This window comes from Oryx dammah, unplaced genomic scaffold (assembly GCF_014754425.2).
Source record: "Oryx dammah isolate SB20612 unplaced genomic scaffold, SCBI_Odam_1.1 HiC_scaffold_28, whole genome shotgun sequence".
NCBI lineage: Eukaryota > Metazoa > Chordata > Mammalia > Artiodactyla > Bovidae > Oryx > Oryx dammah.
This window is the reverse complement of record NW_024070212.1, coordinates 68,244,855-68,269,027: the sequence shown is the minus strand read 5'-3', so window position 1 is coordinate 68,269,027 and position 24,173 is coordinate 68,244,855. Positions and strand designations below refer to the sequence as shown.

At 41.0% G+C, this 24,173-nt stretch overlaps 1 protein-coding gene across 1 annotated transcript in view; it reads left to right on the top strand.

Moving 5' to 3' along the window:
• The window catches only part of LOC120856988 (serine/threonine-protein kinase TNNI3K), a 330,300-nt gene that overhangs the window by 303,670 nt on the left and 2,457 nt on the right, over nucleotides 1-24,173 (top strand). The window contains exon 24 of the mRNA XM_040232554.1: nucleotides 22,730-22,809. Within this exon, the coding sequence (XP_040088488.1) occupies nucleotides 22,730-22,809 (80 nt within the window). The remainder of the gene's footprint in view (nucleotides 1-22,729; nucleotides 22,810-24,173) is intronic.

The following is a 24,173-nucleotide window of genomic DNA, read 5'->3' as shown; positions in this document are numbered from 1 at the left end:
TGAAGGGACGTGCAGTCTGCTGTGTCACACATCAAGGCTTAATAAATAACAATATAAAATGGCCATGCAGAGCTGGCTGTGCAGATGGCCACTGAGCCTTCCTTACAGAATCCACAGTTGCATTCCTGCCAACACAGAAGGCAGGAGCAGTGGTTGGCCCAGCAGGAAATGTCAAACCCTGGGCAGCCCTAGGATTCAAAGAAGCATCACAGCACATCACACCAGAGTAGGGGAAGAGCCCCCACATTACTGGCAAGAGAAGAGCTTTTCGATGAGAACAAGGCACCCTAGCAGCCTAACACTATTTTGTTATTCAGGGTCTGACAGCATAGCATACACAGAGGAGGAGAGGAAAGCTTTGGTGTTGTGTGATGAGGCAAAAGGTCCCAGAGGTTTGGTGTACCTTCACTTAAAACAAAACAAAACAACAACAAAAAAAACATTGCTTGTAATTTTGTAACCTCCTTAGGGTGTTTCAAATAGTTTGTGAAGATCAATGTTCTGCATGTTCAAAGAGTTTAGGGAGTTTTAAAATCGTTCCATTCAGACTGGCCTGTCATAAAGAACAAAGGAACATGGAATTTCTTGCAGGGATCTGAGTTTGTAGGATGAAGCCTAGAGATGTAAAATCAACAAAGATGGCCTTTGAACTTTCCTCAATCCAGAAGGGGAAAAGAATATGTTCTGCTCTGTAGGCGCTTGTATAGTTGGTGCTTTCATCTTCTATCAATAAAATTGGTTTTGTGATTTTTATTTACAAAACCATCCAGTGGCCATTATTATAAATAATAGTTAAAAGCCTGGGTTCAGGTGGACCTGAGTTCAAATTCAAGTTCTAACACTTATAGGTTATGTGATCTTGGGCAAGTTAGTTGAGTTCTCCAAGCCTCAAATGTTTTATCTATAGGATGAAAATAAGAATATCCCCTTCTTCCTGGGTTGCCATGAGGGTTAAATGAGAATACAATTTATACATGTACAGTAAGCACTGAATAAATGTAAACTCTGTATTTTTTTCTCATTAGCTCGTGTATTTTAGTCTTGAACATTCTGCTTCTAAGAGAAGCTATTAAAATGAAAGATGAGTGGATTTTCTACTTTTACTGAGGTTGTGTTGATTGGCCCAAAGGTAGAAGGTAGCTTAGGGAAACAACACATATAGGGCTTCTCTATTGCTCTAAAACAAAGGTTAGGAAATAATGACCCACAAGCCAAATCCAACTTCCTGTCTACTTTTGTAAACTTTGAGTGGAGCACAGTCGTACTTGATTTGCTTACATATTGTCTACGTCTGCTTTTTTGCTCTAATAGCAGCAGTAGTTGAATAGTTACAACAGAAACCATGTGGTCTACAAAGCCTCAAAAATTTAATATCTGGCCCTTTACAAGAAAAATTTTCTGACCCCTGCTGTAAAAACATAAAAAATCCAGTTTTTCCAAGTCACATAACTCTGAAACTGCATACATTGGAAACTCATCTCCTCATGGAAAAATGTAAAGGCTACCTTCAGGAAGCCAGCACATTTACTTCACCTCGCCTGGCGCTGTGTAAGGCTCTTGCAGGTAGAAGACTCACAAGGAGGGTCCTTCCCCATGAAGAATCCCAGTGCCCTGATTGGGAATCAGGTGAATATGCAGTGAGACAGATTTCTGTGCCAATGATCAGAGCAGATGGCTGGGGCAACACTCAGGCCACTGTGGTTTGTTATTCTTTTCCATATGGCCATCAGCTCCATTACACAGAAAGGTGGATTTTGAACAGAGGCCCTCTGTTGTCCTCCATCTCACTTTCCTGTCTATAGGAGAGTACTGAGGGCCACCAAAAGGATGAAGTCTACCAGACAGAGGATCATTCTCAGATTTTTCTGGCAATGAGGTGGGGGGTGGGATGGGCTGAGCAGGAAATAGAAACTTGGAAGCCTTCTGCAAAGGCTACCGCTCTCATATGTGAACTGTCAGGGGAATACAGCTTATCCTTGAGTGGTGGCTAAAGAAATGGAAGGAGATTGGCCCATGAATAAGGAGTGGGCAAACAAAGTTGAAAATGAATGAAATTGCAAGGTAAGCACCATCATTCATTCATTCATTCAATTATTCGTCTTATACTTATTTATTGTCTAGTACATGACAGTGATTTTAAGGCACTACAGATCTAGACAGAGAAACGCCTAAGAACATACAAGTCCTTGCCCGATGGAATTTACATTCCAGTTGGGTGAGGCAGGCCATCTTAGTTTGCATTTCCCCCAAAACAGACCATGAAACAAGGATATGAGTGTAAACTGCTTTTCTTGAACATAATCTCAAGAAGTACAGTGAAAGAAAGGGAAGAAAGGAAAATAAATAAGGATCGTGTTAATACATAAGTCACTGCTGTATACAATTATAATGAATAGCCTCAAAATTTTCCCAGTGAGCAGCAAGATAGCTAGAGTATAGATCCAACAACTTTTGTTCCTCGTTGACTGAGGGTTATTTGGATGTGTCGGAAGGAACATTAGCTCTCACCTCTGCTTTAAGGGTAGAGAGACACAGAAGACTATGAGCATGTATAAAAATATCTGAAGGTACTTCCCAGGTAGGTCAAGGCATATTATAGATACAAGTACTGTATCTGCCTATCCAGGTGACCAACAATGAGTAAACATTCAAGAAACCTGAGATGGTGATAAGTGCTATGCCAATGTAACAGGTTGATAGGGTAAAGAATGACTGGAAAAGCTACATTAAATGTAATGCTTAGAATGGCAAATACAAGGAAGACCCTGGGAAACAGCATTGAAAGTGAAGTCGCTCAGTCGTGTCCGACTCTTCGTGACCCGATGAACTATATCCTACCAGGCTTCTCTGTTCATGGAATTTTCCAGGCAAGAGTACTGGAGTGGGTTGCCATTTCCTTCTCCAGGGGATCTTCCCAACACAGGGATTGAACCCGGGTTTCCCGCACTGCAGGCAGATGCTTTACCCTCTGAGCCACCAGGGAAACAGTATTAAGCAGAAGTAAAAAGCACGTGCAGTTTACAAGACAGAAACAAAGAAGAGGAATAGAAGCTCTCTGTGGTGGATAGAAGATAGGGTGCACGGGGAGAGTAGTACAGGATGAAGTCCCAGGTTGGCAAAGGTCTGACCATGAAGGCTTTATCAGCAAGGACATAGCACTTGGGTAGTCACTGAGGGCTTTTAAGCAAGAACATGACATGATCTGATTCATATTTTTAAATGTTCGTCCATGTTACTCTTCTTCTCTATTTTCCCTTCCCTTCCTTTCCTGAATGTTTAGTACCAAAAGCCATTAGACAGGACTGAGCAAGGTCAACTTCCCAATGGAGGTGGAGCAAGACATCTGAATCCAAGTAGGTTGCAGAGGATGTCCATGTAGATAGTGTGAGCGGTGAGCAAAAGCTGCCTGGCACAAGGGTAGGAGCCAGAGTGGAAGAACAAGGGGGTTTCCACAGGGGTTGGGGCTGCCCTGCCAACATGCTAGAGCCCAGGTATGAGGAAGAAGGTGTCCACATAGTAGAGAAATCTAGCATGAGATATCAGAGTCCAGGTCTGAGAGGGAGCAGTCGTGAGAAGGGGCAGTGAAGCAGTGGAGCCGTGTGGAATGTCCGAGCCCATGCACAGTGAGAAGGACATTGACGCAGGGAAGTGGTGGCCACTGTGGTCCCACACAGATTGAAAAGGATGTCTGCACAGGAAGGTGTCTGGTGTGAAGAAGTTGGGGCATGAGAGGGGTGAGGGTGTAAGTGTGGGCAGGCGGTAACAGTGCCACTGATTGAAATCCAAGCAGAGCGTAGGGGACATACACTTGGGGCACCCAGGTGGGGAAATCCCAGAGCAGGGTGTCAGATCACAGGATGGTAAGGAGAGCACCCTTGTGGCAAGAACAGTGAAATGCTGATGTCCAAATGGGGTAAAGGAGGGTGTCTGTGTGCACTGAGGGGTTGGCATGCCACAGCAGCCAGAGATTTTATACACTAAGAGGCATTGATCAAATAGGTAAAGATATTAAGGGTGATGGGAATCTCTCACTGTCAGAAAAGGGCATTATAGATATGCAAAGGGGGAAAACTAGGAGAGACCCTGTTGATTTGAATTGGAGATACAGGTATCAACTTATTATTTGAGAGTTAGAGTTGAGGGAGGAGAGTCCAAATGTGTATATACATGTGTACATAAATGTTTTTCTAGTTTGCCTGCTCAGTGACAGGGCCTGGGATCATAACAAGCACCTGAATCTTGATTTTTAAATATGATTCTTCACTTTCCTCCTAAGGAAATAGAATCATTTGGAGAAATGGCAGATTTCAAGTCTGGGACAAGGACTGTACAAAATATGCCTAGCACATCTTATGCCAGGAAGTAAAGTGGTACTCAAAGAAAAATGGGTATATGCCAAGGGACAGCTTAGGGGCTCCTGCCTATCAACTGTGAGAAAATGTAAGCAACAAAATAAACAATGACCATAATATTATAATCCAGTGAATGAAGTAGTAACTTTAAATCCATACAGATATAAATAAATAAAGATAAGGAAATTTGGTTGAGATACAGAACATCTCCCCCACAAAATATCTACTCATTACAAAGAGAAAAAGAGGAATTTTATATTAGAGAGTCCTGTCAGACACCACCTTGATCAAATAATCCAAATTAACAACACAATAATAGGATAAATCAAATACAGTGAGATACAGTGAATAGAATACAAGATCATATCTGTGACACCTCCCGCCAAAGATGCATAATTTTAAATTAATTATTAGTTAATCTCAAATATAGCCAAATTAAAGGACACTCAGGCTTCCCAGGTGGTGCTAGTGGTAAAGAACCCACTTTCCAATGCAGGAGACATAAGAGACACAAGTTCCATCCCTGGGTCAGGAAGATCCCCTGGAAGAGGGCATAGTAACCCACTCCAGTATCCTGGCCTAAAGAATCCCTTGGACAGAGGAGCCTGGTGTGCTACAATCGACAGAGTCGCAAAGAGTCAGACACGACTGAAGTGACTATATGTGCACACACTCACAAGGGACACTGCAAAATAACTGGCTCACCCACTTCAGAAAATGTCATGAAATTCAAGTAGAGACTGAGAACTCTTCAAGATTGAAGGAGATTAAAGAAGTATAACAGTGTTATTCTGAATTGGATCATTTTGCTGTAAAGAGCACTACAGAGATAACAGACAAATGGAGTCTGAGGGTAGATGGTGGAATGAAATGCTTCTATTGTGGCTATGTAAGAGAATGTATTTTAGGAGTACACTAATATATTGGGGAGATCATAGGTATCAGATTGGCAGTTTACTCTTAAATTGTTCAGGAAAAAATGTACTGTAGTTGCAACCTTTTTTATTTTGAGATTGCTTCAAAATGAAAAGTTAAAAAATAGATATTCACTTTAGCCGTTTAATTTCCTGGGTCTCCACACATACCCCTATTCAGTCCTTTCGCCAGAAGTCCCCTCCCCTTGGAAACCTTTGCAGGTCTGTCATGTCATCTTATTGCCTCTGTGTAGAGAGGGTACTCTCTTGACTATGTACCATGTTCCCAGAATTAACATTTACCTGTCCAAGTTCACATTTCTACCACAGAGGGTAGTGTCCATGCCCAACACGCTCATATCTGAATCCTTCCTACTCAGCATAGTGCCTGGCATTCTGCTTGATGAACAACCATAGGCAGAGGGATAGAGGCGAGATTATGGTATAAATTTGGGAAACATTCCTAGAGCCAACACGGTTAAGAGGGGGAAAGCAGGAGATTTGTTGTTGTTCAGTCAATTGGAGGGCTCTTGTGCTCATCAGAACCCAGAGACCTCACAGAGACGGAGCCAGAGCTGTGTCTGAGTGTCTCCTGTGGAGGCTCGGGTCAGCAGTGGACTGCTGCAGGGTAGGGGCTCTGGGTGCAGTAGATCTGGGTATGGCATAAGCCCTCTTGGAGGAGGTCACCATTAACCCCACCATAGAGCCACCAGAACTTACACAGGACTGGGGAAACCGACGCTTGGAGGGCACTTACAAAAGCTTGTGCCCAGCAGAACCCAGAGGAAAAGAGATATGACCCCACAAGAGACTGACCCAGACTCGCCTGTGAGGGTCCAGGAGTCTCCAGCGGAAGCATGGGTTGGCAGTGGCCTCCTGCAGGATTGAGGGCACTGAGGGCAGCAGTGCCTGCATGGGACCTTTTGAAGGAGGTCACCGTTATCTTCATTACCTCCACCATAGTTTGGCCTAAGGTCAAACAAAAGGGAGGGATCACAGCCCCGCCCATCAACAGAAAATTGGATTAAGGATTTACTGAGCATGGCCCTGACCATCAACACAAGACCCAGTTTCCCTCTCAGTCAGTCTCTCCCATCAGGAAGCTTCCATAAGCCTCTTATCCTTCTCCATCAGAGAGCAGACAGACTGAAGACCACAATCACAGAAAACTAACCAATCTAATTACATGGACCACAGCCTTGTCTAACTCAATGAAACTGTGAGCCATGCTGTGTAGGGCCACCTAAGACAGACAGGTCATGGTGCAGAGTTCTGAGAAAATGTGGTCCACTGGAGAAGGAAATGGCAAACCATGTCAGTATTCTTGCCTCGTGAACTCCATGAACAGTAGGAAAAGGCAAAAAGATAGGACACTGAAAGATGAACTCCCTAGGTGGGTAGGTGCCCAATATACTACTGGAGATCAGTGGAGAAATAACTCCAGAAAGAATGAAGAGATGAAGCCAAAGCAAAAACAACACCCACTTGTGGATGTGACTGGTGATGGAAGTAAAGTCCAATACTGTAAAGAGCAATATTGCATAAGAACCTGGAATGTTAGGTCCATGAATCAAGGCAAATTAGAAGTGGTCAAACAGGAGATGGCAAGACTGAATGTTGACATTTTAGGAATAACTGGACTAAAATGGACTGGAATGGGTGAATTTAACTCAGATGACCATTGTTTCTACCATTATGGGCAAGAACCCCTTAGAAGAAATAGAGTGCCATCATAGTCAACAAGAGTCCAAAATGCAGTACTTAGATGCAATCTCAAAACCACAGAATGATCTCTGTTTATTTCCAAGGCAAACCATTCAATATCACAGTAATCCAAGTCTATGCCCCGACTAGTAATGCTGAAGAAGCTGAAGTTGAACAATTCTAAAAGACCTACAAGACCTTCTAGAACTAACACCCCAAAAAGATATCCTTTTCATTTTAGGAGACTATAATGCAAAAGTAGGAAGTCAAGAGATACCTGGAGTAACAGACAAATTCAGCCATGAAGTACAAAAGGAAGAAGGTCAAAGGCTAACAGTTTTGCTAGGAGAATGCACCGGTCATAGCAAACACCCTCTTCCAACAACGCAAGAGAAGACTACACATGGACATCACCAGATGGTCAGTACTGAAATCAGAATGATTATATTATTTGCAACCAAATATGGAGAAGCTCCATACAGTCAGCAAAAACAAAGACTGGGAGCTAACTGTGGCTCAGATCATGAACTCCTTATTTCCAAATTCAGACTTAAATTGAAGAAAGTAGGGAAAACCACTAGACTATTAAGGTATGACCTAAATCAAATCCCTTACGATTATACAGTGGAAGTGACGAATAGATTCAAGGAATCAGATCTGGTAAAGTGTCTGAAGAACTATGGACGGAGGTACATATGAACGTTGTACAAGTTGCAGTGTTCAAAACCATTCCCAAGAAATGTAAAAAGGCAAAATGTTTGCCTGATGAGTCCTTACAAATAGTTGAGGAAAGAAAAGACAGAAAGGCAAAGGAGAAAAACAAAGACATACCCACTGGAATGCAGAGTTCAAAAGAATAGTAAGGAGAGATAAGAAAGCCTTCCTCAATAATCAATGCAAAGAAATAGAGGAAAACAACAGAATGGGAAAGACTAAAGATCTCTAAAAGAAAATTAGAGATACCAAGGGAACATTTCATGCAAAGATGGGCACAATAAAGGACAGAAATGTTACGGACCTAACAGAAGCAGAAGATATTAAGAAGAGGTGGCAAGAATACACAGAAGAACTATATAAAAAGATCTTTATGACTCAGACAGCCAAGACGATGTGATCACTCACCCAGAGCCAGACATTCTGCAATGCGAAGCCAAATGGGCCTTAGGAAGCATCACTACCAACAAAGCTAGTGGAGGTGATGGGATTCCAGTTGAGCTACTTCAAATCCTAAAAGATAATGGTGTTAAAGTGCTGCACTCAATATGCAGGCAAATTTGGAAAACTCAGCAGTGGCCACAGGACTGGAAAAGGTCTGTTTTCACTAGAGTTCCAACGAAAGGCTATGCAAAGAATGCTCAAACTACCACAAAATTGCACTCATCTCATATGCTAGCAAAGTAATGCTCAAAATTCTCCAAGCCAGGCTTCAATAGTACATGAACTGTGAACTTCCAGATGTTCAAGGTGGATTTAGAAAAGGCAGAGGAACCAGAGATCAAATTGCCAACATATTAAAACCAAGACAGCTTCAGAAAAACATCTATTTCTGCTTTATTGACTATGCCAAAGCCTTTGACTGTGTAGATCACAACTGTGGAAAATTCTTCAAGATATGGGAATACCAGACCACCTGACCTGCCTCCTGAGAAATCTGAATGCAAATCAAGAAGCAACAGTTAGACTGGACATGGAACAGACTGGTTCCAAATAGGAAAAGGAGTACATCAAGGCTGTATCTTGTCACCCTGCTTATTTAACTTCTATGCAGAGTACATCATGAGAAATGCCGGGCTGCATGAAGCACAAGCTGGAATCAAGATTGCTGGGAGAAATATCAATCACCTCAGATATGCAGATGACACCACCCTTATGGCAGATAGTGAAGAAGAACTAAAGAGCCTCTTGATGAAAGTGAAAGAGAACAGTGGAAAAGTTGGCTTAAAGCTCAACATTCAGAAAACGAAGATCATGGCATCTGACCCAATCACTTCATGAGAAATAGATGGAGAAACAATGGAAACAGAGCGGACTTTATTCTTCTGGGCTCCAAAATCACTGTAGATTGTGATTGCAGCCATGAAATTAAAAGACACTTGCTCCTTGGAAGAAAAGCTATGACCAACCTAGACAGCATATTAAAAAGCTTTGCCAACAAAGCATTGCCAACACTACTTTACCAACAAAGGTCCTTCTAGTCAAAGCTATGGTTTTTCTAGTAATCTGTATGAATGTGAAAATTGGACTATAAAGAAGGCTGAGCACCCAAGAATTTATGTTTTTGAATTGTGGTGTTGGAGAAGATTTTTGAGAGTCACTTGGACTGCAAGGATATCAAACCAGTCCATCCTAAAGGAAATCAGTCCTGAATATTCATTGGAAGAACTGATGCTGAAGCTGAAACTCCAGTGCTTTGGCCACCTGATGTGAAGAGCTGACTCATTTGAAAAGACCCAGATGCTGGCAAAGGTTGAAGGCCGGAGGAGAAGGGGACGACAAAGGATGAGATGGTTGGATGGCATCACGGACTCAATGGACATAAATTTGAGTAAGCTCCGGAAGTTGGTGATGGACACCGAGTCCTGGAGTGCTGCAGTCCATGGGGTCGCAAAGAGTCGGACATGTCTGAGTGCCTGCTAAGTCGTGTCCAACTATTTTTAACCCCATGAACTGCAGCACACCAGGCTTCCCTGTTCTTCACTATCTCCCAAAGTCTGCTCAAACTCATGTCCATTGAGTCTGTGATACCACCCATCCATCTCATCCTCTGTTCAGTTCAGTTCAGTCACTCAGTCTTGTCCGACTCTTTGCAACCCCATGGACCACAGCAGACCAGGCCTCCCTGTCCATCACCAACTCCCAGAGTTTACTCAAAATCATGTCCATTGAGTCAGTGATGCCATCCAACCTTCTCATCCTCTGTCGTCCCCTTCTCCTCCAGCCTTCAACCTTTCCCAGCATCAGGGTCTTTTCAAATGAGTCAGCTCTTCGCATCAGGTGGCCAAAGTATTGGAGTTTCAGCTTCAACATCAGTCCTTCCAATGAATATTCAGGACTAATTTCCTTTTAGGGTTGACTGGTTTGATATCCTTGCAGTCCAAAGGACTCTCAAGAGCCTTCTCCAACACCATAGTTCAAAAGCATCAATTCTTCGGTGCTCAGCTTTCCTTATAATCCAACTCTCATATCCAGGGCTTCCCTGGTGACTCAGAGGTTAAAGCATCTGCCTGCAATGCAGGAGACCCGGGTTCAATCCCTGGGTTGGGAAGATCCCCTGGAAAAGGAAATGGCACCCCACTCCAGTATTCTTGCCTGGAGAATCCCATGGATGGAGGAGCCTGGTAGGCTACAGTCCATGGGGTCACAAAGATTAGGATACAACTGAGTGACTTCACTCACATCCATACATGACTACTGGAAAAACCATAGCTTTGACTAGATGTACCTTTGTTGTCAAAGTAATGTCTCTGCTTTTTAATATGCTATCCAGGTTGGTCATAACTTTCCTTCCAAGGAGTAAGCATCTTTTAATTTCATGGCTGCAATCACAATCTACAGTGATTTTGGAGCCCCCCAAAATAAAGTCTGACACTGTTTCCACTGTTTCCCCATCTATTTCTCATGAAGTGATGGGACCGGATGCCATGATCTTCATTTTCTGAATGTTGAGCTTTAAGCCAACTTTTTCAGTCTCCTCTTTCACCTTCATCAAGAGGCTCTTTAGTTCTTCACTATCTGCCATAAGGGTGGTGTCATCTGCATATCTGAGGTGATTGATATTTCTCCCAGCAATCTTGATTCCAGCTTGTGCTTCATCCAGCCCAGCATTTCTTATGATGTACTCTGCATATAAGTTAAATAAGCAGGGTGACAATATACAGCCTTGACATACTCCTTTTCCTATTTGGAACCAGTCTGTTGTTCCATGTCCAGTTCTAACTGTTGCTTCCTGACCTGCATATAGATTTCTCAAGAGGCAGGTCAGGTGGTATTCCCATCTCTTTCAGAATTTTCCACAGTTTGTTACGATCCACTCAGTCAAAGGCTTTGGCATAGTCAATAAAGCAGAAATATATGTTTTTTCTGGAACTCTTGCTTTTTCCATGATCCAGCGGATGTTGGCAATTTGACCTCTGGTTCCTCTGCCTTTTCTATCACCAGCTTGAACATCTAGAAGTTCATGTTTTACGTATTGTTGAAGCCTGGCTTGGAAAATTTTGAACATTACTTTACTAGCGTGTGAGATGAGAGCAATTGTGTGGTAGTTTGCGCATTCTTTGGCATTGTCTTTCTTAGGGATTGGAATGAAAACTGACCTTTTCCAGTCCTGTGGCCACTGCTGAGTTTTCCAAATTTGCTGGCATATTGAGTGCAATGCTTTCACAGCATCATCTTTGAGGATTTGGAATAGCTTAATTGGAATTCCATCACCTCCACTAGCTTTGTTCATATTGATGCTTCATACCATCCAACCATCTCATCCTCTGTAACCTGATTCTTCTCATGCCCTCAATCTTTCCCAGCATCAGGGTATTTTCCAATGAATCGGCTCTTGGCTTTAGGTGGTCAAAGTATTGGAGCATCAGCATAGGTCCTTCCAATGAATATTCAGGGTTGATTTCCTTGAGGTTTGAATTACAACTGTGTGACCCTGGACAAGATTTAGACTTCCTAAGCCTTGGTTTCCTTGCATGTAAAATGAATTTTTGGGTGGAGCAAAGATTATAGGGATTGTAAGGCATCTGATTGTGTTCCTGGTGCTCAGCAGATACACTGCAAATTTTAGTTTCCCTCTCCACTTAAAAATAAGAATAAAAATCATCAAAGAAGACTAGAGGTTTACCACTCCAGTTTACATTCCTGACTTCTCTCTAATCTTAGCATATGAACTTGAATATGTTAATTCACTTTACATGGCTTCAGTTTACTTCTCAGTAAAATGGGAGGTGGATAAATGGGGGGATGAGGAGTGGGCTTAATAACTCTCATGCTACCAGGATCTCACCGTTCTGTATTTAACAAGATTTCCCTTTTTTGGATACAAACAGTGAAGGATAAGAAAGAGTCTGCTGTATTTAAAGGATTTTCCTCAGTTTAGCAGGCGAAGTCCACCTCCTGCTAGACTGTACAGCTGATTCATTTACACCTGTTTAAAGCAGAGGTAAATTGAGAGGGGCTAGTGTTGTCAGGTTACTGTTAAGCACATTAATAATTTATAAGCCATCAAGGAATTAATGCACACTTTCAGTTCTCACTGCATTTTTCCTTATTCATAATTCTTTACCTAATTGCTTTTTCCTTTAAAATTAAGGGAGCTGAGACCTTGGCTGTTTGCCTAATGGCTCAAACAGAGCCATGACCCATTGCCAAGTCTTTCAGTCTTTTTATAGCCCAGGGACATTTGCCATTGATAGAAAGCTGATGGGCTTGATTTTCCTGAAAAAGATACTTTGCACTGACCTCTGACCCCATTAAATACTTTGGCCATTGCCCATTTACTGTAATGGGTGCAATAAATTTGTTTTAATTTAGGACATTATCAAGTAGGGAATATTGACAAAGACAAAACAATGTTTTCAAAACAGCCAGAGGGAAATCATGAATAAATAAATATGTTGAATCTAGCTGATAAATTAACAAAGGTTTATTCATAGTAATCTGACTGGACTATTTCAAAGTTAGGCCAAAGGTGATTCTGTTTCTAATAGAAATGTCGTCTTTCTCTTTAGGCCAAAGAAAAGGTGTATGGCATAGAGAGAAATTGCAAAGTGTACAGCGGCATTTATCCCTTCTGACAGATCTGTTTTAAATAGATGTATTTGTTTTCAGCTAAATGCCAAAAGGAATAGCAAGATGACTCTAGTAGCCTTTTCTATGGCAAGGCATTTATTTTCTTTGTGTAAATACCTTTATTAGGGATCTCAGCAGGCTATTTCTTCACTTTTTCTTTGTATTAGCCCTTTAGATTAGTGTCAAAGCTCTGAAATTCTGGTTAAATATTGCCTGTCTTTGTTTCCTTTTGAGTGAAATAAATGACTTCTAACCTGGATATATTCCTCTGGAGGAAGGGGATGAGGGTGCATATGGTGCTGATCCTTGGGCTAATATCCTTAGACAGGAAACAGGGTTCAGACAGACAGCAAAAGGATCCAACAACCACCAAGCATATTTGCAAAGCTGTGAGGTCTTAGATGATGCTATTTTGTGCAAAATCCAAATGGCTAAATCTTCCAGGTTACAGGCCGACCTGGAGGGCATTTTTAGCTGCATAAAACTAACTCGAACCACTTGAAAGAAAGAAAATTTTGCCAGAAGTGTTTAATCACACTGGTAACCTAATTGTTTTCTATTCAACTTAGGACAGTGTTTAGGAAGATGAATCCATGTGTGCAGCTTAGGAAACCTTACACAAGCTCAGAGAGTCGGGGAGAATCAAACATCTCATTTAGGAAGTTTGGTGTGTGTGTCTCATGTTTTGACATCACTGCTCAGGGACAGGAAAGCCATTGTCAGACAGTGGAAAGTATACTTTTTCAAAAGGTCTAACAAAGCAAGACATGAGAAGCTGATTCTGGTCTCTCTATGATGAGGAGGCATATTTTCCATAAGAATTTTCTTGATCACTTTTGTATGCTGCTGCTGCTGCTAAGTCACTTCAGTCATGTCCGACTCTGTGCGACCCCAAAGACAGCAGCCCACCAGGCCACCCGTCCCTGGGATTCTCCAGGCAAGACCACTGGAGTGGGTTGCCATTTCCTTCTCCAATGCATGAAAGTGAAAAGTGAAAGTGAAGTCGCTCAGTCATATCTGACTCTTCGCGACCCCATGGACTGCAGCGGTCCAAAACTCTGTAACTCATGACTCATTCAGTGAGCTCCCCATGTGGTAACACATCAACAGTTGGCATGTGCTGCTGTTATGTGTGTGTGTGTGTGCGTGCTCAGTCGTGTCTGATTCTTTGTGACCCCATGGACTATAACCTGCCAGCTCCTCTGTCCATGGGATTCTCCAGACAAGGGTACTGGTGTGGGTTGCCAGGCCCTCCTCCAGGGGATCTTCCCAACTAAAGGATGAAACATATGTCTTCTTCTATGGCTCTTGCATTGGCAGGGAGAGTCTTTACCACTAAACTACCTAGGAAGCCCATACTGCTGTTAAATAAAGCATATTTTAGAAGAAAAAGCATGCACTGGAAGTATAAAGACCTGTGGATCAAGTTCTAGTTCTGCTTCTTGCTAGTTCTGTGAGTTTATGCAGGTGATTCAAACTTCTTGAGCCCGACTTTCCGCCCGCATGGGATTGATGCCTTCTCGGACACCCATGGAGGTTTTAAGCTAAACTCCATGGAGGTTTTAAACTCTTTAATCAATTGAAAAGTATGTGCAAGCTATAAAGCCCTCTGCAAATATAAGAAATTATTTTTATGTCACTGTGACAGAACTTAATGTTCTAGGTTGCTTTATTTTTATCTGGTTGTTTTAATTTTACTCTTGCTTGCAAGTCATGTAGATAGTATATGTGCGCTATAATTCACCAAAGCAAAATCCCCAGCTCGGCGTAAGCCACATTTGGAAGAATATGATAAAAAATGGTTTCTTTTGGATTGTATGCCCATCTGAAGTCTTTGGAATGTAATTCCGTCAGAAGCAATTATGGCACTAGCAGATATTCCGAGAATTCATGAATCCCACAGCCAAAGCTATGATTTGCTGCTTCAATACCAGACACATTTGGCAGGCTATGATTTGGAAACCACAATGCGGGGTGTGTGTGTGTGTGTGTGTGTGTGTGTGTGTGTGTGTGTGTGTGTGCGCGCGCGCGCGTGCGCGTGCGGGCGCCTGCTCAGTGCTGTCCAACTCTTTGTTGACTGTAGCCCTCCAGGTTTCTCTGTCCATGGGATTCTCCAGGCAAGAATACTGAAGCGGATTGCCGTTTCTTCCTCCAGGGAATCTTCCTGACCCAGGGATCCAACCCGCATCTTACATCTTCTGCATCGGCAGGTTGATTCTTTACTACTTCCCAAAGCCACAATACTGGCTGCTTTTGAGGTTCTAAATGGGACCATTTGCACTCAGTGAGGCATTGCCTGCTCCCACCACTCGGGAGAGATGGGACCCAGATTCCCAGGGATTTCTTCAGATAGTCTTTTTCTTCCTTCCTCATGGACCTTAACAATATACCTTTCTGGATTAAGAGATGACAGTGTTTAAGGGTTTTTCCCCACCCCTCAGGTGTTTGACGTGAGTACTCTATAAATGTGCCTTATATAAAAACCGTTCTGAAGCAGCTCAGAATTTTTCAGTGCCAACCTTACACAGCCTGTCATTCAAATCCTTCATGATGGGTTTATGTGAAAGTGACTTCTCTACACTTTCCTTTGCTTCATCTTAGACGGCAGCGTGGTTCTTCCTTTGAAGAAAAAAAAGCACTCAAGAAGACGGTTCCTTCAGGCAAATAGCATGGTTCAGTTACTGTATCAAATGAAATGTATATAGACAAAAAGCTACAAACACCAGCTTGAGCAGAAGTGGTAATGTAGAGCTAGGTATGCGGTGGTGTGTGTGGGGGAATCAGGCATTCAGCCCTGGCCAAATGTCAGTCAGTGCAGATAAGGAAGATAAAACTTCTGCCTCAGTGGGAACTGTGTAATTTCACTCTGCCTTTCCAATACATCAAAGCTAGTTTCAGAGACTACAGCATTCCCAGATACCTTCTAAAGAATCATAGAATGTAAGAAATAAAGGTCATGTGACTTCCAGATGGACACTGGGATCCCTCTGTAGCACCCAGTTAGAACCAGATGTTCCAACCACAGCTAGAATATGCCTAGAGATGGGATGGTACCCCCTTCTAGAACAACTCAATCTATTAATGGACAGTTCTAATGTTAGGAAATGAAGTATTTTGTTTTAACTTTTCCCAGTGTCTAAACTATAGGAGATGTTACTACCTGAGGTCTTTGTCGATTCTGAATATTCAACCAGTGACAATCCAATCTACCATTGTTACCTGGCACAGACCTCCCCTCATTACTCATAAGGCAATCAGGCCAAGTTCTGCCCATGACATGAGTCTAGCTCTATGTTCTAACCTATGGATTGCCCCTTTAAGTTTATCCTTACTGAAAAGAAATAAAGCCAATTTAGCATATTTTTTTTCTTACTGATGCCATGCTAGCTTCTAGTGATCAGAACTGTTTTTAAGTGTACAGAAAAACTGTTTTCATATTCCTTTTGGGAGGTTTGCCCATAATACACGTTAACCCACCAGTTTAGTTTGTGGACTCTGCCTAACTCCTGCTTTGGAAAGTTGAATCTATATTTGGGTGTGTTCTCTCTGCTAGTGCTTTCCCACTCTTCAAGGTTCCTCTGTATCTTATGTATATATTGATTTACTTCTCTCTGGATAATATTTTTGCTTAATGTGCTTGTCATGAGAGTCATTATCTCTGCATTCATTTCAGCCAACATAGCCTCATATTTTAGTTTTGAATGTCCTTATTGTCTTTGCTCAGGGTACATGAGTGACTATTTGCAAGCAGGCTGTGTTTCACTGACAAGCCACAGTCTGAATGATGTGCACACACAAAATACAAATTGCATTATTTGGATTTGGGTGTGAACTGGCCTCATTAGCAGCCAGTCAACTAGTAGTCTGTAACATAACATGTGGATTGAGAAGCAAAAAATAACTTCTGAATTTTGGTTCAGGTCTTCCTGTTGGATAAATTATTCGTTCCCTAGTGTACCTTTTGGGTATAGTGACTCAGCTGGTAAAGAACCCACCTGCCAGTGCAGTAGATGCAAGAGACACAGGTTCAATCCCTGGGTTGGGAAGATCCCCTGGAGAAGGAAATGACAACCCACTCTAATATTCTCACCTGGGAAATTCCATGGACAGAAGGAACCTGGTGGGCTACAGTCGGTGGGGACCACAAAGAGTCACACATGACTGATTGACTGAACAGACACACATGCAGTATATCTTTATAAGAGAAAATGACTAATGATTATGCTTATCTTTGCATATCCATCACAGAGCTAATATGAACTGTTTATCCTAAAATGACTGAAACTGTTTTAGCACTAAAATAAGATATATCAATATAATGTTGTAGTATGCAAAAACTAACCTAAAGCCTATCTTATTCTCTTTAAAAGACAAAGTTTCATTCCATTCCCATAAAAGGTATATATAAAATTACCATTATAATATTATATATCATTCATATATATGCCTATATATGATACATATTATCCTTTTAGCATAAAGAAAGCCTCCTAGGTGACCAGTAACATGAAACGCTGCAAAATTGAGTGTTTTCCTTACCTGTCATTGGTTCAGATTTACTTTCACTGAATTCATGGGGCAGCTGCATCCTGGAAATGCCTATTTACACTGGCCATGACTTCAGCAAACAAAGGTCCCAGTGTGTCTCTGAAACTCTTCTGTGAAACTCCCACTTAAGTCTGGATACCCATGGGTTGAGGACAGTTAGTTCCACTGATCAAGGTCTGGTTTCTTCTGCTTTGTTTGCCTTGACTGTGCTTAGCTTCCATCTGTCTGTCATCTTAGAATAGCAGCCAGAGACAGCTTATGTGGTATCTCTTGGGCAGGAAGGTTAAGTCCCCTGGCACGGATTGCATTCAGCAACTAAATAAATAAGACAACTTGGAGATGGGCTTTTATTCATAGGAAACCAGATAGCCTTTTTGATGATAAAATATTTATTCCCTATTATCTTCTTGTTGCCAAGACTACTGCTTATGGCTCATTTCTTAAAAGGAGCTTGAGTGCTAAAGAGGTCACAGGAATTAGTAAGGTAATTTTGATTTTGAAAAATATCTTGAATGAGATTATGTTGTCCAAAACTGAGTGTGATTTGCCGTTTAATGGTGATTGAGATCACGCCATGTCCCACTTTAGTTCAATACTTCCTTTTCTTAATCATTGTTTTTCTCTAAGAAACAGTATCTTCACTTTATAGCTTAAGAAAGTAACCAAACATGTAGTCATTTTTAAGGTAGCTAAGTGAATTAATCTATGTGAATTCATGTAAGTGTTTAGAAAATTCTAAACTTCTCCAAATGAATATTTTGTAATAACTTAACAGACTTTTATTATTTTAACTATTTACAAAGTACCAGCTAGGTCCTGCAGAAGACCAACAGGTATTAGGATCTCAGACCTGCACAGGCATTCTGTTTAGTGGAGTATTAATATGGAAATATCCAGTACTCTTGCCTGGAAAATCCCATGGACAGAGGAGTCTGGTAGGCTGCAGTCCATGAGGTTGCAAAGAGTCGAACAGGACTGAGCGACTTCAGTTTCACTTTTCATTTTCATGCATTGGAGAAGGAAATGGCCACCCACTTCAGTGTTCTTGCCTGGAGAATCCCAGGGACGGGGGAGCCTGGTGGGCTGCCATCTATGGGGTCACACAGAGTCGGACACAACTGAAGCGACTTAGCAGCAGCAGCAGTATGGAAATATAGATCATTCTACACCAAGGCAGACTCTGATAAGCCCTGTGTCAGGAATAAAAAGTACTAGAGGAATATGGAATTCCAACTGGGAGTATCCAAGAAGACTTTGAGGAAATGCTTTCTTTGAGTTGGAACTTGATAAATAAAAAAAGTAGGTAACATTTTTGAGTGCTTACTAAAAATGTTAGAACTGTTCAAAATACTTTAAAACTTATAAATATTTCTTTAATTCTCTAAAATTAACATCATAAGCGAAATCTTGTTGTAATTCCCATTTTATAGTTGCACAAACTGAGGCACATGCCGGTTAAACAATTTGCCAAAAAGGTCATAGAACTAATAAATAGTGGAGTGAAGACTCAAATTCAGGAGTCTTGCACCAGAAGGCTTATTGTCATTCTTAAAGGAGGCAAGAATATACAATGTAGAAAAGATAGTTTCTTCAATAAGTGGTTCTGGGAAAATTGGGCAGCTACATGTAAAGGATGAAATTAGAACACTCCCTAACACCATACACGAAAATAAACTCAAAATGGATTAAAGACCTAAATGTAAGGATAGGCACGATAAAACTCTTAGAGGAAAACGGACAGAACACTCACATAAATTGCAACAAGATCTTTTTTGACCCACCTCTTAGAGTAATGAAAATAAAAACAGAAATAAACAATTAGAATCTAAAGCCTTTGCATAGCAAAGAAAATCATAAACAAGACAAAAAGACAACCCTCAGAATGGGTGAAAATATTTGCAAACAAAGCAACTGACAAGAGATTAATCTCCTAAACATACAAACAACTCATGCAGCTCAATATAAAAAAAATGAACAGCCCAATCAAAAAATGGTGAAAGACCCAAATAGACATTTCTCCAAAGAAGACATAGAGATGACATAGAAATACATAAAACGATGCTCAGTATCGCAAATTATTTATTAGAGAAGTGCAAATCAAAACTACAATGAGGTAAATCCTCACATGATCAGAGTAGCCATAAACAAAAACATCTATGAACAAAAATGCTGGAGAGGATGTGGAGAAAAGAGAGCCCTCCTCTACTGTTGGTGGGAATGCAGATTGGTATAGCCACTATGGAGAATTGTATAGCATTTCCTTAAAAACCTAAAAATAGAACTACCATATGACCCAGCAGTCCCATTCCTGAGCATATACCGAGAGAAAGCCATTATTCAAAAAGGTACATGCACCCCAATGTTCATTGTAGCACTATTTACAATAGCCAGGACACAGAAAGAACCTAAATGTTCATCAACAGAGGAACAGATAAAGAAGACGTGGTGTGCATATACAATGCAATATTACTCAACCATAAAAAGGAATGAAAATTGTGCCACTTGCAGGGACATAGATGGACCTAGAGACTATACAGAGTGAAGTAAGTGAGAAAGAAAAGAACAAATATATATTAATACATATATGTGGAATATAGAGAAACTGTACAGATGGACTTATTTGCAAAGCAAAAATAGAAATGCCAATATAGAAAACAAATATGTAGATACCAAGAGGGGAAAGGAGGAGGTGGGATGAATCGGGAGATTGGAACTGACATATATGTATATACTACTATGTATAAAATAATGAGAACCTACTGTATAGCACCAGGAACTCTACTCAGTCCTGTGTTGACCTAACTGGGAAGGAAACCCCCAAAAGAGGGGATATGTGTATACATATAGCTGATTCAGTTTGCTGTATAGCAGAAACTAACACAACATTGTAAAGCAACTACATGCCAATAAAAATTAAAAAAAAAAAAAAACAAGAAGAGAAAAAGAAAAGCATTCCAAGCAGACTTCACAAATGCAAATTGAGAGAAAGCTTGGTTCAAAGGACAGAAAGAATGCCAAAAGAAGTGCTTAGCAAAGATGGTGAGAGGGGTATGAAACAAGGTTTGAGAGAGCATTGTGTTTGAGGGCAAAATATTTGTGTTTTATTCTAAATGAACTGGGGAGTCATTGGAAGGTTTTAAGTATGTTTTATTTATTTATTTATTCATGTATTTATCTTTGGCTGTGCTGGGCATTTGGCACTGCACGAACTTTGCTCTAGTTGTGGTGAGCAGGGGCTACTCTCTAGTTGCAGCCCATGGGCTTGTCATTGCAGTGGCTTCTCTTGTTATGGAGCACGGGCTCTAGGGCATGCAGGCTTTAGTAGTTGCAGCACAGGGCTACAGTAATTGCTGCTCCCAGGCTCTCGAGCATACGCTCAGTAATTATGGCACACGGGCTTAGTTGCTCTGTGGCATGTGGGACTTTCCCAGATCAGGGATCGAACCCGTGTCTCCTGCATTAGCAGGTGGATTCTTTACCACTGAGCTTCCAGGGAAGCCCTTAAGTATGTCTTAAGTAGGTAAATGACTTCAGTTGCTCAGTCGTGTCTGACTCTGAGACCCCATGGACTGCAGCACACCAGGCCTTCCTGTCCATCACCAACTCCCAGAGCTTACTCAAACTCATGTCCTTTGAGTCGGTGTTGCCATCCAACCATCTCATCCTCTGTTGTCCCCTTCTCCTCCCTCCTTCAGTCTTTCCCACCATCAGGGTCTTTTCAAATGAGTCAGTAAATGGCTTATGCTTTTATATTTTGAAAAGACCACTCTGGGTAATATATGGAGAATGAATTATAAGAGGACAGAAATGAAAGCAGGAAAATCAATTAGGAGGCAAATTGCAGCAGTCTGGACAAGATATATGGCCTAAACCTTGAAGGAGAAAAGATGGATGGATTAGTGTTACATTTTGGATGCAAAGTTAAAAAGATTTGAATTAGGTGGAAGATAAAAGAAAAAGAAAGGTACCAAGAATGACCCCAGAAATTTGGGTTAAGTAACTGAATGGTGTAGTGCCAGTAATGAGCTGGAGAGAACTGGCTTGGGGACAGGGGGAGTTACAAGTTCTACTCTGGACATAGTGGGACAGCTCTGGGGGTAACTTGGGTTGCCTCTTTAAGGATGCTAAAGTATGGATGAGAGAAATGGATACAAGAGGAATTACAGATATATGACTGACAGATATGATATGTATTAGGTTGAAAGCTCTGATAATTTCAGGTTTTGAGTCTGAAAAAGTAGAAAAGAAGCGATCCCATTAACCTACATGGTACAGTAGAAGTTTGGCAAAGAGCAGGATTAATTTAAGCCAAGGAATCATGAGAAAATTCCCAATTGAATAGTGGACAAGGATATAGGCTTTAGAATATGGGAGACTTGGGTTTGAATCCTAGGTGAGCCATTTACCAAATGTATGTAACAAGTTTCTTAGTTGCCCCAGCCTCCGTTTCTAATCTATGTATTCAGAGACACTCAGTCATGTCCACCTCTTTGCAACCCCATGGACTGTAGCCCACCAAGCTCCTCTGTCCATGGGGTTCTTCTGGCAAGAATGCTGGAGTGGGGTCCCATTTCTTCTTCCAGGGCATCTTCCCCACCCAGGAATGGAATGCAACTCTCTTACACCTCCTGCATTGGCAGGCAGATTCTTTACCATTAGCACCACCTGGAAAGCCCTTCTGATCTAGAAAATGAGAGAAATAATAATGATAAAGGTTAAATATAATGATATATGCAAATGCTTAATACATAAGAATCATTCAATAAATACTATTATCACTATCTCTTGTAATTCATGTTATAATAATATCAATATAAAAATAACATTACCTTTTGTGATGTGTTTCATTTCTGTTGATTATGACTAAGATGATAACATTCTGGTCATTAGTTCCTTTTAAGCAAGACTTGGAGAAGGACATGGCAACCCACTCCAGTGTTCTTGCCGGGAGAATCCCAGGGACGGAGGAGCCTGGTGGGCTGCCGTCTATGGGGTCACACAGAGTCGGACATGATTGAAGCAACTTAGCAGCAGCAGCAGCAGCAAAGATATTAACCCAGATTTTATATTCAACTCTTTTTGCTATATTTAATCATCAAGACAAATTGCATATTATTTATGTACTTTCCCCGATTTTCAGATCAATACACTAGAATACCTCTACAATACATAGTACCCTCAGAAAGGGTACTATGTCTAAGGTTATACAGCTAGGAATTGGAGCCTACCAGATCTGACAAACTTAGATCAACTTGCTGCAAATAATTCTGAATTCTCCCCCAACAAGTCAGTATAAGATAAAAGTACCATTGTATCACATTGCCAGTTTTCTGATATCTATGCTAAGAGAATAAATTCTTTTTTATAAAAATGTTATTAGCAAAAACCACTGAGTTTTTCAAAGTGTCTCATGGAATTTTCTAGTGCTGGACAATGTTCCACTCAAGGCCTGTCTTTGGATGACATGAAGAAAAGTCTTCAGTTCTCAACCATTGACAAATATGGTAAGTATACAGATTCATCAGATTGACTAAGAAAACCACCCCTGGGAAAGTGATATCTGTTTGATAATGAGGGAGAGAATATTCTATTTTGTAATAAATAAGTAGAAATGAAGGATGCTTTTAAAAACATTATAAAAATGGGAAATTTGCTCTTATAAGTCATAAATCTAGTTATCTTTGCATTTAATAATGTGTGCATAAGTTTGTAAGTGTATGTAGAAGTATATGGGAGTGTGTGTACATGTGAAAAAAGTACAACTCTTATGAAAATAATCTACATCTCATGACATTCCAAACACCTTGCTGCCACCTTATTGAGTTCACTGCCTCTAAGCCCCACATCACAGAGACGTAGGGAAGAGGAGAAAACAAGAGATGAGTTTCCACAATTGCACCATATCCTAGGGAAGTGTTTCCTCTTTAGCAAGTACCCCAAGGTAAAATGTGAACCCAGATATTCTCTCAAAAAGCTGGAGAGGAGATGAGGGTCTCACTGATGGGATCTATTTTGTACAGGACTACTTTAGAAAGAATTAATACAGCTCTTTGAAATAATTAGCACAGTCCTGCGCTTGCCCCTGAAAGCCAGAGGATGGGCAATAACCATTATCATCAGCTCCCATATTAAAGTACCAGGCCTGTGACGCCCTTTCTCCAACCTCTAAGCCTGAAAGGCTCTATATTTTATTGGAATTTTAGCACAATGGGCTCATTTATTCATGGGAACTTCCTTTGACAATATGTAGAACTGAAAAAAAAATGTGTGTCAGTTAAATAGATCAGATTTATTATAAGAACTGGGTTTGTGGAAGAATAAATCATGTTATGTTCCTGGCTCTGTGTTATTGATGCCAGTAGACCCTGCAGCTTTGGGATCCTCACCAATGCACTTTGTCTGCAGAGTATCAGTACCTAAGGCATTAGGAAGCCTTTAAGAAATGAAGGGGAAAGATGTTCTGGATAGATATGACAAACTACTTGGGAACATTAAAGAAAGAAACCTTTGTGCTTCTGACTCCCAGTACATGTCTAGAATGCAGCTGAGGGCTTTTCATCGTCAACTTTATGACATAATTGGCCACTCCAGTAACGGAGGGAAATATGTGCTAAGTGTCACATCACATTTTTTTTTATAGACATAATATCATTTTTTCAAACCTTTACAGATGTGACTGCACAACCACAAAATATGGGGCACCCTTTGAAACATGGGCTTTGACCAGGAGTCTTTCCTTTCTTGGTGGAGTTTCAAGATGAAGCATTTCTTAATGATCTATTTCTTAAAGGGATAATACATTGAACAGAATTCCTCAAGATGGAGAAGTTAGACCAAAAAAGATGTAATCATACAAAAGTAGGTTTTT